At 45.6% G+C, this 14,928-nt stretch overlaps 1 protein-coding gene across 1 annotated transcript in view; it reads left to right on the top strand.

Moving 5' to 3' along the window:
* Positions 1–14,928, top strand: part of CYP2D6 (cytochrome P450 family 2 subfamily D member 6) — an 86,748-nt gene that overhangs the window by 43,039 nt on the left and 28,781 nt on the right. The window contains exon 4 of the mRNA XM_077452519.1: positions 14,649–14,809. Coding sequence (XP_077308645.1) covers positions 14,649–14,809 — 161 coding nt within the window. The remainder of the gene's footprint in view (positions 1–14,648; positions 14,810–14,928) is intronic.

Here is a 14,928-nt window from a genome sequence, read left to right as displayed (position 1 = left end):
GAGGAAGGAGAGGTGGAGGAATTGGGTGAGATGGTCACCCAAACAAGTGAATGTCTGACACCCCAGCTTCAGGTAATCTATGTATGCCTGCATATTTCTAAATACGTGTTTTTTAACCGATTTTTAGATGTGCTGGTTGTGGAACAGGAAGCTAAACCTTTCACTAGGGCCAGCGCCAAAGGCTCATCCACGACATCATGCAGTGGAATGGGGAAATCGACAATATTTGAAAGAGACTGAATATTATGGAACAGCAAATGAAAAACATGATAGATGTGTTGGGGAGAATCTAAATTTTTGTCTAATCAAATCCATTTTCAGTTTTGTTGGACTAATTTTAAAAGCCAAATTTTGAAGATGCACACGGTGTGTCAACATGTGCTATCTACCATCAGGGGATTTCAATGTACACATTTTGTGGGTGCAACCCCTTCCTCGTAACTCTAGTAGGTGAGAGGAGGGGGTTGCACCCCCAAAACACGTCCATTGATCCCTCATGATGGGAGATAGCACATGTTGACATTACCCATTTGGACTCCCAATTTGTGTGCATCTTCAAAATTTGGCTTTTACAGGGGTGACATCACCTCATCTGATGAACGCAATAGTAAGACATTTTTGACACTATAATGTCTGATATTGCCTTCAGTTTTTATTTGTTGAACTTTGTAAGTTCCAGAGTTGTGTATGTTATGTTTTAAAACATGCCTGTTTGTAAAAAAACAAATATTGAGAAAAAATAAATAAAAATTATATAATTTCTAAACGCACATGTGAATGAATGTGCACAGAGTAAAAATGTTGAGAAACAACAATGTGTGGCTTCTTCTTTCAATGCTCAATACCAGTTTTGTAAGTAATTTTGTGTTTACAGTGACAATGGGTCTTATTTACTAAAGGAAAATCCACTTGGCGCTACAAGTGCACTAGGAGAACCTAGGAGACAGCCAAAAAGAAAAGCAAGCAATAAAGAAATTTCTAGATTTTATCTGATAATTTTTTTTTATTAATAAAAATTAGACATTGTCTGCCATTGCAATGGCCCCCCTGCTCGTAAAATAATTAACATATTTCTCCCGAACTTCACGGGTGCTTTGGGGTGCGAAGCCAGTATGACCAGTATCCAGGCCCGTCAGGGAATTGTTTGTAATAAGTCCGGCCTCAGGCCCAACTAAGGCTATATACAGTAATTCAGTTATTTTTCTCTGACATTCACTGACTGACACAGCTCCTTTACTTAGACCATTGGGTTGTTACCCCACCTTCAGGAGAGGACTAGGCAGAACATGTTAACATGTACAAAAAAAACTTTCTAGTTCCGCCCAAGGGGCGGTATATTCAGTAACAACCCTCCAGCCTGCTTCCTGCAGCCTCAGTTTTTATTCTGCCTAGTGAAGGAGATGGACCTAGGAACCCTGCGGGCCCATCGGTCCGTGGATTTTTTCTGCAGAAGTTTTATTTTTTTCTGCAAGATTAAGATCCTGTGATCTGCTATCAACAGCCGGCTGGGTGACAGGCTGGATATCCTTATCCTTGTAGTCTCCCCAGTCTGATCAGCGAGCGTGTGCTGATGTCTGTGTCACAGTGTGCCGGGCCAGAAGCCACCCCGTACTGATCGGAGAGTGGGTCTGTGATGGAATGTTCCCCAGCTTGTCAGGACTGGTAAGTACAGCTCTCCCTGCCTCGGTGGGGCTGAGCAGCTGGGCATTCCCTAGGAGGTCAATTCAAGGGTCCCTCTCCTCCCTCTCTTCTCCCCCCCGGGGGATGCTGCCTGGGATGCTGAGCCGTGTGTGTGCCACATAGACAGGGGCCCCCTGGGGGGGCTTTCACCTTGGGTGGGGGGCTGCGCTGGGAGGCTGTGCCCTGGATGTCTGTTGTCTCTCCCCTGAGTGTCTGGAGGTCTGTGTCTGTTGATCGCTGTTGCACTGTTTGCCGCCATTTCTCTGCCTTTTTTTCGCTGTCCCTCTCTGTGTACAGTACTCAGCGGGCATTCTTGGTTTTCTCTCACAAGCACCTGGGAGCTGACACAGGACACAGGCGCGCCTATCTGGACAGCGCAGAACTCGATCAGGGTGGTGAGTCCTGCGGTGGGGGCCCCTCAGCCTGCAGAAGTTAGGAGGGTGGGACCATCACTGTCCTAAGTCCCCAATAGGTGGCAGACAGGGTAGGGTCAGCATTGCTTTAGAAACTGGTGTTTCTTCCCCCGAAATCCAGGCAATTGCAACCGGTTCATCTGCAGACAGTACAGTGTCTCTGGACGCTTTGTCGGCGGTCCTTAACAAGTTCGTTGCCAAGATGGAGGCAGTGCGTGGGTGCAAAGGTGGTAAAAAGCGGCCCCTGCCCCCCGTCCTCCAGGGAGAGCTCAGACGCAGACTCTGGACTGCTGAGGCTGGTGACCCCTGCTCTGTTGTTTCAGATGACGCTGACCAGGACCGATCGGACAGTGAAGAAGAGTCCCCGTCCGGGTCCGTGCGCAACAAAGCACTTGGAGCACTTATCACAGCTGTGCGTGATACCCTGAAAATTCAAGACACAGCAGATTCCTCTGCTGAGGTAGAGGTCCCTTTTGGGTCCCGTAAGCCAGCCCGTGAACCTAAGGTGTTTCCGTATCTGACTTATTTTGATAAGTTCATATACAAGGAATGGGGTAGACCGCAACAGACCTTTTTGGTCCCCAAATATATGGCGGTGCATTACCCCTTTGAGGAGAGCAAATGGTAGCTCTTCCGGTCGTGGACCCCCAGTATCCAGGTTAAATAAAGTAACCACGATCCTGGTAGAGGGGACTCCTGTCTTTAAGGACCCCATGGACAGGAAGGCCAAGGCAGTGGCCTGTTCCTTGTTTACGGTTGTGGGGTCAGCTATGCGACCAGTACTGGCCTCCGTACTTGTGTCGCAGACACTTACTGAGTGGGCAAAACTTTTGCACTGCAAATTGGGGGAGCAACAGGCTTCTCCTGTCTGCATGGAACAAGCAGAACAGTTAGTGCAAGGCCTTAAGTATACCTTCCCTCTGTAATCCAGGGCATCACTGTCAGCAGTGGTGCTGAGGTGCAGGATTTGGTTAAAATGCTGGTTGGCTGACCAGGCATCTAAAAAAGCCCTGACGGATCTACCCTTCTTTGGCGAGCGGCTCTTTGGAGCCTCGTTGGATGACATCATAAAGAATGCCACAGGTGGAAAGAGTACCTTACTTGCACAGGCCAGGAAGGCTAAGGAGGCAAGGGGCCTCTTTTTCCGCTCACAAACAGCTTTTTAGTCCATCTGGGGCTTCGGCTAAATGTCCCCAGCCTGACAGAACGACCTCTGAGGGACAAAAGCATCCCTGGAACCGCAAGCCTAACAAGCCTGCGAGCAAGAGTGCTACCGCATGAAGGTTTGCCCCCGCCCATCTCACAGGTGGGGAGTCGCCTTCGGGGAGTTTGCAGCCCTGTGGGCCTCTCGGCTATCCGATCAATGGGTTTACAAAGTGATTTCCTCTGGCTACAAAATAGAGTTCCTCTCTTGGCCACCAAACAGATTCTTCCCCTCCAGCATACTCTTACCCCGAGAGGCCCTAATGGGGGCGGTAAGGGACCTGCTGAGTCACGGGGTGATAGTACCTGTTCCGGAGCTGGAAAGATTCCAGGGGTTCTACTCCAATCTGTAGTCCTGTCAGGAACCATGAAACAGACAGTGACAGAAGTACAATCAAATCACACTCGTTTATTAATAAAAATAAAAAGGTAAATAGGAAAAAGCATAGTCAAGTAAGCCAGAGTCCAATAGCCAGATCGGGTAATCAGCCAGTCCAAAGTTCATAAACCAGATCGGGTAATCAGCCAGTCCAGAAGTCAGGGATCCAGGGAGAACAACTGCAAGCAGGATGGAAGCCAGGAGGGATGTAGCAAGCCAGTCTTGAAATAACAGCAGGATATGGTTCCTAGTGATGTGACCAAACGTGAAGGCAATGGAGAAATGAGCTGGTAGACTTTAAATAGGCAGGCCAGACGAGCATCATCGGGAACAGCTGGTAACTGTGGAGAGAGAAGAGAGCTGGCAATTAGCCGACAGCTGAGCGGCCAGCCCAGAGGAGGAAGGGCTAAGCCAGCCCTGACAAGTCCCCAAAAAGGAAGGGGTACGTCCAATCTTGGACCTAAAAGCCCTCAACTGCTTTGTGAAAGTACAGAGGTTCAGAATGGAATCAGTTCGCTCAGTAGTCACTGCACGCCATCAAGGGGACTTCCTAGCGTCCTTGAACATCCAGGATGTGTACCTGCACATACCCATATGCCTGCGGCATCAGAAGTTTCTGCGATTTACAGACAGGGTTGCCCACTACCAGTTTGTGGCTTTCCCCTTTGGTTTGGCATCAGCCCCCCAAGTCTTTACCAAGGCATTGGCTCCAATTTTGGCGTTGCTGCTATAATGTGGGATCACGATCGTAGGTTAACAAGATGATCTCCTTCTGAGAGCATCTTCCGCCTCAGAATTAAAGGAGGATGTGGCGATCACCATGCAGACCCTGCAGGAATTTAGCTGGCTGTTGAACCTAAAAAAGTCAGTGCTCGTACCGACTCAGCATTTGGAGTACCTAGGCTCAGGGCCGTCTTTAAGGCAGGGTAAAAGGGGCAGCTGTCCTGGGCCCTGTCATTGTTGTGGGGCCCAAAACAGTTGCCTTATGCTTGCCAACTATTCAGGTTTAAATTCCCTTGTCCCTTGAAGTTTTAGTCCTGTGCTGTGTCCCAATATCTCAGTGTGAAGTGCTGGTACTAATGCTGCCCAGCTCTTCCCTATTGTTGTGTGCAGATGACTCACCTGCAGACCCTGTGTTTACATGTAAATAACCGGCATTCATATGTAAATAGTGGCGACAATACTAAGTAAATTGTTGCGGCCGGCAGCATGGATATGTAAATAACGGCTTCATTCATATGTATATCATGCCCCCCTGCTGTGAGGAGATGATGTGCTGTAACCTCTAGCAACTAATCAGTGAGCCGTAATGTGTGCTGTAACCTCTAGCAACCAGTCAGTAAGCAGTAATGAAATGCTGTAACTGCTGGCAACCAATTGCAACTGCTGCCTGATCTGATACAGTAAACTGATTTTAAGTCTAGCTGCTATTTATTGTATGTCTCAGAGCAGGTGGAGAGGGAAATGGCATGGGGGGGGGGGGGGGCCAAGAAAATTTTTGCCCTGGGTCCAATCAATATTAAAGACGGCCCTGCCTAGGCTTACTGCTGGACTCCCTGGAAGCGAGAGTGTTTCTCCCTCCAGACAAGCTGCAGACTCTCAGAGCCGCGGTAAAACTGTTGATGAACCGCAGGTAGTCGTCGCTACGCTTCTGCATGAGAGTCCTGGGGCTCATGGTGGCCTCTTTCGAGGCTGTGCCGTACGCCCAGTTTCATACCAGAGTCTTGCAGAAGGAGATCTTAACAAAATGGGACAAATCTCCGTTATCCCTGGATCGGCAGACTCAGGTGAGCCAGTCAGTCAGGGACTCCCTACTCTGGTGGCTGAGATCCCCAGCACTTTCGGTCCGGGAAGTCGTTCCTACCTACATTGGACACTGATCACCACGGACGCCAGCCTGACTGGCTGGGGTGGAGTACTGGGGGTACAGTCAACCCAAGGCCTCTGGTTGGAGGAGGAATCCAAGTTGCTGATCAATGTGCTTGAGCTACAAACAATCAGGCTATGCCTCTCCACATGGTCAATGAGATTACGAGGGCACCCGATCAGGCTCCAGTCAGACAACGCCACGGTGGTGGCATGCGTCAATCAAGGAGGAAAAAGAAACTTGGCTGCAGCACGGGAGGTCGCTCACATCCTTCAGTGGGCAGAGCGACATGTACCGGCCCTATCGGCCATTTACATCCCGGGAGTGAAAAACTGGCAGGCGGACTTCCTAAGTCGCCAGATGCTAGACCCAGGAGAGTGGTCGTTGCATCTGGAGGTGTTCAGGCTCCTATGCCTGCAATGGGGCACACCAGATGTGGATCTCCTGGCTTCCCATCTCAATCGGAAGGTGCCGAGATTTGTGTCCAGAACAAGAGATCCTTGGGCAGACGCAACAGACATGCTGATGGCTCTGTGGGGTCAGTACCCACTGATCTACTACGCCTTTCCTCCACTAAAGCTACTACCACATCTGCTCCGCAGAGTGGAGAACGAGGGGATTCCAGTTATTCTGAATGCCCCAGATTGGCCTCAGCATCCCTGGTATGCTGACCTTGTACACCTGGTTGCGGACGCTCCCTGGCAACTACCGATGCGAGAAGACCTTCTGTCTCAAGGTCCAATTCTCCATCCTGCTTTACCATCGCTGGTTTTAATGGCATGGATGTTGAGAGCCAGGTGCTAAGGAACTGCGGCCTATCGGACTCGGTGATCTCAACTATGTTGAGAGGTCTGAAAACTTCTTCTCGGAAGATATATCATTGTACCTGGAAGGCGTACCTGGCGTCTCACTCTCTAGTGAGCACTTTTGTTCTCGGTGCTTCAGAAACTGCCATTTGAGAATATCAGAGCGATTCCCCTGTTGACTCTTTCTCAGGAAGTGGTCTTTCTAGTGGCCATTACATCGGCCAGAAGGGTTTCGGAACTGACAGCTTTGTCCTGCATGTCGCCTTATCTGGTTATCCATAAGGATAAGGTGGTGCGTCCGCAACCTTGCTTTCTGCCGAAGGTGGTTTCGGCATTCCACATCAATGAAGACATTGTGTTACCATCTTTGTGTCCTACACCGACACACCCTAAGGAGGTGGCCCTCCATTCCCTGGACATGGTCCGGGCTCTAAGGGTATATTTGTCTGCCATGGCTCCCTTTCAGAAGTCAGACTCTTTGTTTGTTTCGGTAGCTGGTCCGAAAAGAGGCATGGTGGTCTCGTTGACCACCATTTCCAGGTGGATCAGACAGATTGTGGTACAGACCTATGCCTTGAAGGGACAGGTGCCCCCCTTTCCGGTCACGGTCCATTCCACCAGGGCAATTGGAACCTCTTGGTCCGTCCGACATCAAGCGTCAGTCGCTCAAGTATGTAAAGCGGCGACTTGTTCACACCTTTACAAAATTCTGATGCCTGTTTTGGCCACAAAATTTTGCAGGTGGCTGTGTAATTTGCAATTGCACTTAAATTTTTTCTGTTTTTTGATAAGAAACACAGTTAACTTAAGTACATGCACTGTTGCATTGTTACCGCAAGATCTGATGCGGTTAGATAAGGTGCTGACTCCCCGGTTAGGGAGCACTCTGTTTTTGAGGGTGACGTTTTTTATGCTGTTTCCCACCCCTCGTTTTGACACTGCTTGGGGATGTCCCGATAGTCTAAGTAAAGGAGCTGTGTCAGTCAGTGAATGTAAGAGAAAATAGGATTTTTGTACTCACCGCAAAATCCTTTTCTCTGAGTTCACTGACTGACACAGCACCCTCCCCTCCTATTTTTTACGTTATACTGCTTGTTGACGTACTGAGGCTGCAGGATGCAGGCTGGGGGGTTGTTACTGAAGGGACCGCCCCCTGGGCGGAAATAGAAAGTTCTGTTTTTTTGTACATGTTAACATGTTCTGCCTAGTCCTCTCCTGAAGGTGGCATAACAACCCGATGGTCTAAGTAAAGGAGCTGTGTCAGTCAGTGAACTCAGAGAAAAGGATTTTACGGTGAGTACAAAAATCCTATTTAAAAAAATAAATAATTGTGCAGTATGCAGCAACATAGGATGATAATATGGTTGCTATTGTAGTCCGACATATGGATTGCTGTCTGAAACAGGCAGAACTGGCTGTCCATTATCCCAAAGGTATTCTCAACTACTCTTCTTGCTCTGGCCCGCTGGTAGTTAAAAACCCTCCTCTCCTGGATGAGGGTCCTTTGGGGGAATGGCCTTACCAGGTGCTTGCCCAGACCGAAGGCTTCATCTGTAATAAAGACGAAGGGGATTCCTCTTCCACGTTATCCTCATCTGGTGGCAATGCCAGGCCACCAGTCTGGAGACGCTAGTAAAACTCCATCTGGGCAAAAACTCCTCCATCCGACATCTGTCCGTTCTTCCCCACGTCCACTTAGAGGAACTCATAGTGTGCCAACACCACCACCATTAACACTACAATATTAAACCCCTTATAGTTATAATAGTAAGACCCCGAATGGGGTGGTGGCACAATGTGGACAAGCTTCCCATCTATAGCCCCTCCACAGTTGGGAAAGTCCCAACGGTCAGCAAAATGGGAGGCCACAGTCTGCCATTCCTGTGGTGTTGAAGGAAACTGTGGAGTCAAACAAGAAAAAAAAAAGTACTTTTGCACATAACATTGCAAGCAGATTACACAAAAACATTCTTGCACAGCATCAGTATAACATTTATTTTAAGGAGTATTTAAAGACAAAAATATAAGGCCCACTTATCAACCCCTCTGATGGCCCAATAATAAAAATGTATGGATGGTGGGGGGATGGGTTTGAGTTGACTTTTGGAGCCAAAAAAACAAAGCCTGCAGCACTCTGCCTGGATTTAAGGACACACATAACATTTGGACACATTTTAGGGTATGTTTCGGGGAAAGCAGTACAATGGAGCTGACGATATACATTGTTTAAAGGACTAGCAAATATGCATGTAGGTCAAAAAAGGAGCATTAAAAAGTTTCCAGCATGCATGAACATAAAGGGGACATTCACAGCATATTCCAATCATGGTAATTAGGAAATGATGAAATAAATACAATACAGTGCCTTGCGAAAGTATTCGGCACCCTTGAACTTTTCAACCTTTTGCCACATTTCAGGCTTCAAACATAAAGATATAAAATTTGTATTTTTTGTGAAGAATCACCAACAAGTGGGACACAATTGTGAAGTGGAACGAAATCTATTGGATATTTTAAACTTTTTTAGCAAATCAAAAAACTGAAAAGTGGTGCGTGCAAAATTATTCGGCCCCTTTACTTTCAGTGCAGCAAACTCACTCCAGAAGTTCAGCGAGGATCTCTGAATGATCCAATGTTGTCCTAAATGACTGATGGTGATAAATAGAATCCACCTGTGTGTAATCAAGTCTCTGTATAAATGCACCTGCTCTGTGATAGTCTCAGGGTTCTGTTGAAAGCGCAGAGAGCATTATGAAGACCAAGGAACACACCAGGCAGGTCCATAATACTGTTGTGGAGAAGTTTAAAGCTGGATTTGGATACAAAAAGATTTCCCAAGCTTTAAACATCCCAAGGAGCACTGTGCAAGCGATCATTTTGAAATGGAAGGAGTATCAGACCACTGCAAATTTACCAAGACCTGGCCGTCCCTCTAAACTTTCAGCTCAGACAAGGAGAAGACTGATCAGAGATGCAGCCAAGAGGCTCATGATCACTCTGGATGAACTGCAGAGAACTACAGCTGAGGTGGGAGAGTATGTCCATAGGACAACAATCAGTCGTACACTACACAAATCTGGCCTTTATGGAAGAGTGGCAAGAAGAAAGCCATTTCTCAAAGATATCCATAAAAAGTCTTGTCTAAAGTTTGCCACAAGCCACCTGGGAGACACACCAAACATGTGGAAGAAGGTGCTCTGGTCAGATGAAACCAAAATCGAACTTTTTGCCCACAATGCAAAACGATATGTTTGGCGTAAAAGCAACACAGCTCATCACCCTCAACGCACCACCCCCACTGTCAAACATAGTGGTGGCAGCATCATGGTTTGGGCCTGCTTTTCTTCAGCAGGGACAGGGAAGATGGTTAAAATTGAGGGGAAGATGGATGCAGCCAAATACAGGACCATTCTGGATGAAAACCTGTTGGAGTCTGCAAAAGACCTGAAACTGGGACGGAGATTTATCTTCCAACAAGACAATGATCCCAAACATACAGCAAAATCTAAAAAGGAATGGTTCACAAATAAACGTATCCAGGTGTTAGAATGGCCAAGTCAAAGTCCAGACCTGAATCCAATCGAGAATCTGTGGAAAGAGCTGAAAACTGCTGTTCACAAACACTCTCCATCCAACCTCACTGAGCTCAAGCTGTTTTGCAAGGAAGAAAGGGCAAGAATTACAGTCTCTCGATGTGCAAAACTGATAGAGACATACCAAGCGACTTGCAGCTGTAATCGCAGCAAAAGGTGGCTCTACAAAGTATTAACGCAAGGGGGCCGAATAATTTTGCACGCCCCACTTTTCATTTTTTTATTAGTTAAAAAAGTTTCAAAAATCCAATAGATTTCGTTCCACTTCACAATTGTGTCCCACTTGTTGGTGATTCTTCACAAAAAATAACAATTTTATATCTTTATGTTTGAAGCCTGAAATGTGGCAAAAGGTTGAAAAGTTCAAGGGGGCCGAATACTTTCGCAAGGCACTGTACATTAGCAAACATTAAATACATATAATGTGATGTTAAAGGAGAAAACTTACCTTAATATAGTCCTTTTGTAGGACCTGAATAATGGCAGAACAGGCAGGGCCGTTTTTAAGGCAGGCAAAAGGGGCAGCTGCCCTGGGCCCTGTCATTGTTGTGTGGCCCAAAGCAGCTGCCTCATACTTGCCAACTATCCAAGTTTACATTCCCTTGTCCTTTGAAGTTTTATTCCCTTGTTGTGTCCTGATATCTCAGTGTGAAGTGCTGCTACTAATGCTGCCCAGCTCTGCCCTATTGTTGTGTACAGATGACTGACCTGCAGACCGTGTTTACATGTAAATAACCTGCATTCATATGTAAATAGCAGCAGCATTCATGTGTAAATAGCTGCATCTGGCAACATAGATCTGTAAATAAAGGCGACATTCATATGTATATGTAGGAGATGATGTGCTGTAACCTCTAGCAACCAAACAATGAGCAGTATTACTGTATAGTAATCTCTATTAAACAATCAACAAGCAGAAATCATGTGCTGTAACATCTAGAAACTAATCAGCGTGTCGTATTGTGTGCTGTAACCACTAGCAACCAGTCAGTAAGTGGTAATGATATACTGTAACCTCTGGCAACCAATCACAATTGCTGCCTCATCTAATACAGTAAACTGATCTTAAGTCTAGCTGCTATTTATTGCATGTCTCTGAGCCGATGGAGAGCGAAAATGTATGGGGGAGGGGGCCCAAGAAAATGTTTACCGAGGGTCTAATCAATATTAAAGACGGCCCTGAGAACAGGTCTCTGAAATAATGATCCCCAGAGCCTGGGGGGAGATACCTGTTGAGAACTTGAGGTCCTGCAGACTTCTCCCAGTCGCCAAGTACCGCAACGTGGCGACTAGCCTCTGCTCCGGAGTGATGGCTTGCCTCATGCAGGGATCATGCCTGCTGATATAAGGGGTGAGCAAAGCCAACATATGGTGAAAAACGGGGTCCGTCATCCTGAGATAATTCCTGAAATCATCAGGCTTATTCTCCTGAATCTCACAAAGCAAACTCCATCTGAAAAATCTTCAGAGTTTATTCCGATGGGAAAACCGGTCGTGTGTACGCGGTAATAGACTACACCACACTGCATTTGAGAGTTCACATTCCTGTGTGCATGTGATACTCCCTATATTTTGAAATGCCCTACTTATCTCTTACTTTATTGTCTGTTCTATAAAAACGTTATAAACAATAAAAAAGAAAGTTTTGATACAAACGGGAGCAAGGAGATGGGTCTTAAGTTGTTCAGACTGGTGTGATCCAATGAGTACTTTTTAAGTATGGGAATATTCAGTGCATGTTTTAGAGGGGAGGAGAAGATGCCAGTAAAGAGGGAGAGATTGAAGATGTGAGTGGGGGAGCATAGGATAGAAGAAGAGGGTGACGGTAGTAGTTGTGAGGGAAGAGGATCCAGGGGACAGGTGGTAAGGCGGGCTTCTGAGAAAACGTCAGAGACCTATTTGGTAGCAGCAATGTCAAAAGAGGAAAGTGTTGAGAGTGGTTTTGTACAGGGTATGTTAAGTGGGATAGATGTCTGTGCAGTGAAGATGCCCCCGCAAATTGCATGAATCTTGTAACTGGCAATCTCGTGAGCCGTGAGTGAGTTACTAGGTGGAGATGGTGGTGGAGAAAGTAGAGAGTTAAAAGTAGAGAAGAGACAATGAGGACTAGAGGACAGAATATAAATGAGCATGACAAAGCAGGCTTGTTTGGCATCATGGAGGGAGGAGTTGTATTGATGTGATAAAGTTAATACTGTAAGCACATATAAAATATTCTCTTGTGAGTGCATATCTTATTTTTTATTACATCCAGTTTCCCTGGGATAATACACAATGAAGGGGGAATATATCAAAACCCGCAGAAGCCAGAATCTGGTGCCACAACCAATCAGCATCTATCTTTCATTTTTAAAACAACAAGATTCTGTACAAGATTCTGGCTGCTCCAGTTTTCATAAATTCCCCCAAATATGCCTTTGTACCCTTTTTACTGTTCACAGTGTGATTTTCCTCGACCGTCTGCTTGTGGAGCAGCAAGACCGGTGTTTTTGGACATTTATCCAATAGACATAAATTTAAAATATGGATTTTGAATTTCTTATCTCCTGTGATCTGTGTATCTTATGTGCCTAACCACATACTGTATTTTTCTTTGGACACTATATTGTATATAGGCGGCACAGGTGCCCTGACTGTACTCTTTGGTTGCTTTTTGTAGTGTTCAGATTACTCTCCATATGGTGTGCTTCTGTGTGATCTTGAACATAGTAGCTTTCCCAGTATGTCTATTCTTCATAGTAAATCAGAAATATCTAACAATAACAAGGTGCTCATAAGAAAACATAAAGATGTCGCCTGTGATGTAAGTTATATGCGAAGGGCTAAATACCAGATGGATTCAAGAGCCCAAGTACATAAAGGACAAGATGCCCGATAAAACAGTTATAGTTTATTCTGAAAAATTATTAAAACTTGGCATGGTGCTGTACAGTTTTTACCAGTGGTTGGCCGCTCACACCTCGGAAGATGCACCAGAAGATTAAACCAGTTGCCAAGACAACATGTTTCGGGGCACACTTCTTTGTCAAATCCTGAAGATTAGACTGCTGGTAATGTCATTTCCAGTGATGTGAGTTTCTCTTCTTTCTTGCCCTGACTGGTGGTTTTCTATCATGGACCTCACAGACCTCACTGATACCTGGGTCCCCCGGTACATCCTGTGTGCCTGAAGCCTGTGACTGGCCAACCACTGGTAAACATTGTACAGCACCATGTCAAGCTTTTATCATTTTTTGGCATAAACTATGACTGTATTAGTAGGCTTCTTGTCCCTTATTTACTTGGGCTCTTGAATCTATCAGGTATTTAGCCCTTCCTATATACCATACCTCATAGGCGGCATCTTTATGTTTTCCTGGGAGCGCCTTGTTAGTGTTATGTTATTATGGTTTCTTTACCACTATCCCAGTGATCACTTTGAGGCTGCTTTTTTTACCACTATTTGACATTACATTTTGCTCCAGCTGTGCATACCTACACAGGTAGTGATGTATCAGTCCAGCACCCTATATGCTTGTTCTGTTCTTCATAGTGTATCTTGTTTGCCTTGTCAATGTGAAGTCTTTGGTCCTGGCTTTGTTCTCTTGCAAACCTGGTTCCCAGTTCCTGGTCACTCTCTATCTGTCCTTAATTTGCTGCACCATAGCTTTGCAGGAGAGGACTGGTGGAGGACAAGGAGTCTTCCTGAGGCTAGAACAAATAATATACAGTATGTTGTGCTGCTGGCGGAGAACCTCACCCCTCCCCCCTATCCACCCCCAATCTTTTCCCCATTAATCCCTCAGTCAGAGCAAGATCTTCAGTTAATGACATCTGCTGGGCATTTGCACTGTATATTATAGTTGTCTGTTGCCTGTTTAGGCCTGTGATCCCAAGACCTGGCAGAGGAAAATCTTTCTTGGTGTGGTGTAATGGTATTTTATTTAGGAGAGTCCATATAATTTCACAAATCATCTTGTTCAGCTCATTGGTTGAAATCTACTATTGTGACATATACTGTATATATTACATTTTTTAAGTCAACACCCATCTTTTACCATACATGGCCACCAATGTGGCATCACAGCACACTTTTTGTGGTGCACTTTCTTTAGCTCACATAAACCTGTCTAAGCCATGAGATGGATAGTTGATTGTGTTTACCCCCAGATGCCAAAAGTAACTAGTCCTTTCCTGGACTATGCTAATTTTCTCCTGACCTCTAGTCTGATTCTGACCATTGGCATTCCTTCTGACCATGACTCACATTGCTCTTTTGGTACTTCCTAGCTTTGACTTTAGGTTTATCTACAACCACATCCTGGTTAATTCTTCTGGTATAGCGTTTGCCAATTTGATATTGACCTCAGTGTGTCTGACATTCCTTACACCTGTCATATTTGAAATATTGGAATCTGTCATGTCTAAAGCTTTCGTTCACTTTTTGAAGCCTGTGCGTTTGCAATCTGTGCAAACCATCCTAATTGTGGCTGGTGACTGCCATAAACAGAAAATCTCTGCCTCTGGATATATCCTATGTCAACTGACTAGGAAGGGGGGTAGATAATTTTCCCACTGTTCTGAATCTTGCACCCAGTGCACGCCATGTTGCTTAATATGTACACATATAATATGCTACTTTCCACTGCAGTATATTTTAATGCATATGACTTTATACTATATTTTTAATATAACATATATTTAATGGACCTGTTATCTGTTTCTTAGGTCAGCTATTTGATCCGCATTATCTCATTGACAATGCAGTTAGCAATGTCATCTGTTCCATAACTTTTGGAGATCGATTTGAATATGATGATGCAAAATTTAAAAAACTTCTACATCTTCTGGATGCAGCCATAGAGTCTGATTCTGGATTTCTGGCTCAGGTACTATATATTAATCAATCCTAGATCAATCAGGCGATCCTTCCTGACTGGTATAAAGACCCTGTTGAAGGGATGCCAGGGCTGGGGGGCGAGAGGGGGTTAAGTAAGTTCCTTAATAC

The sequence above is a fragment of the Lithobates pipiens genome, unplaced genomic scaffold (genome assembly GCF_037356315.1).
Source record: "Lithobates pipiens isolate NorthernLeopardFrog02 unplaced genomic scaffold, aLitPip1_a1.2 Scaffold_23, whole genome shotgun sequence".
Taxonomy (NCBI): domain Eukaryota; kingdom Metazoa; phylum Chordata; class Amphibia; order Anura; family Ranidae; genus Lithobates; species Lithobates pipiens.
The sequence above is the reverse complement of the archived record's forward strand: the minus strand, read 5'-3'. Positions and strand labels throughout refer to the sequence as shown.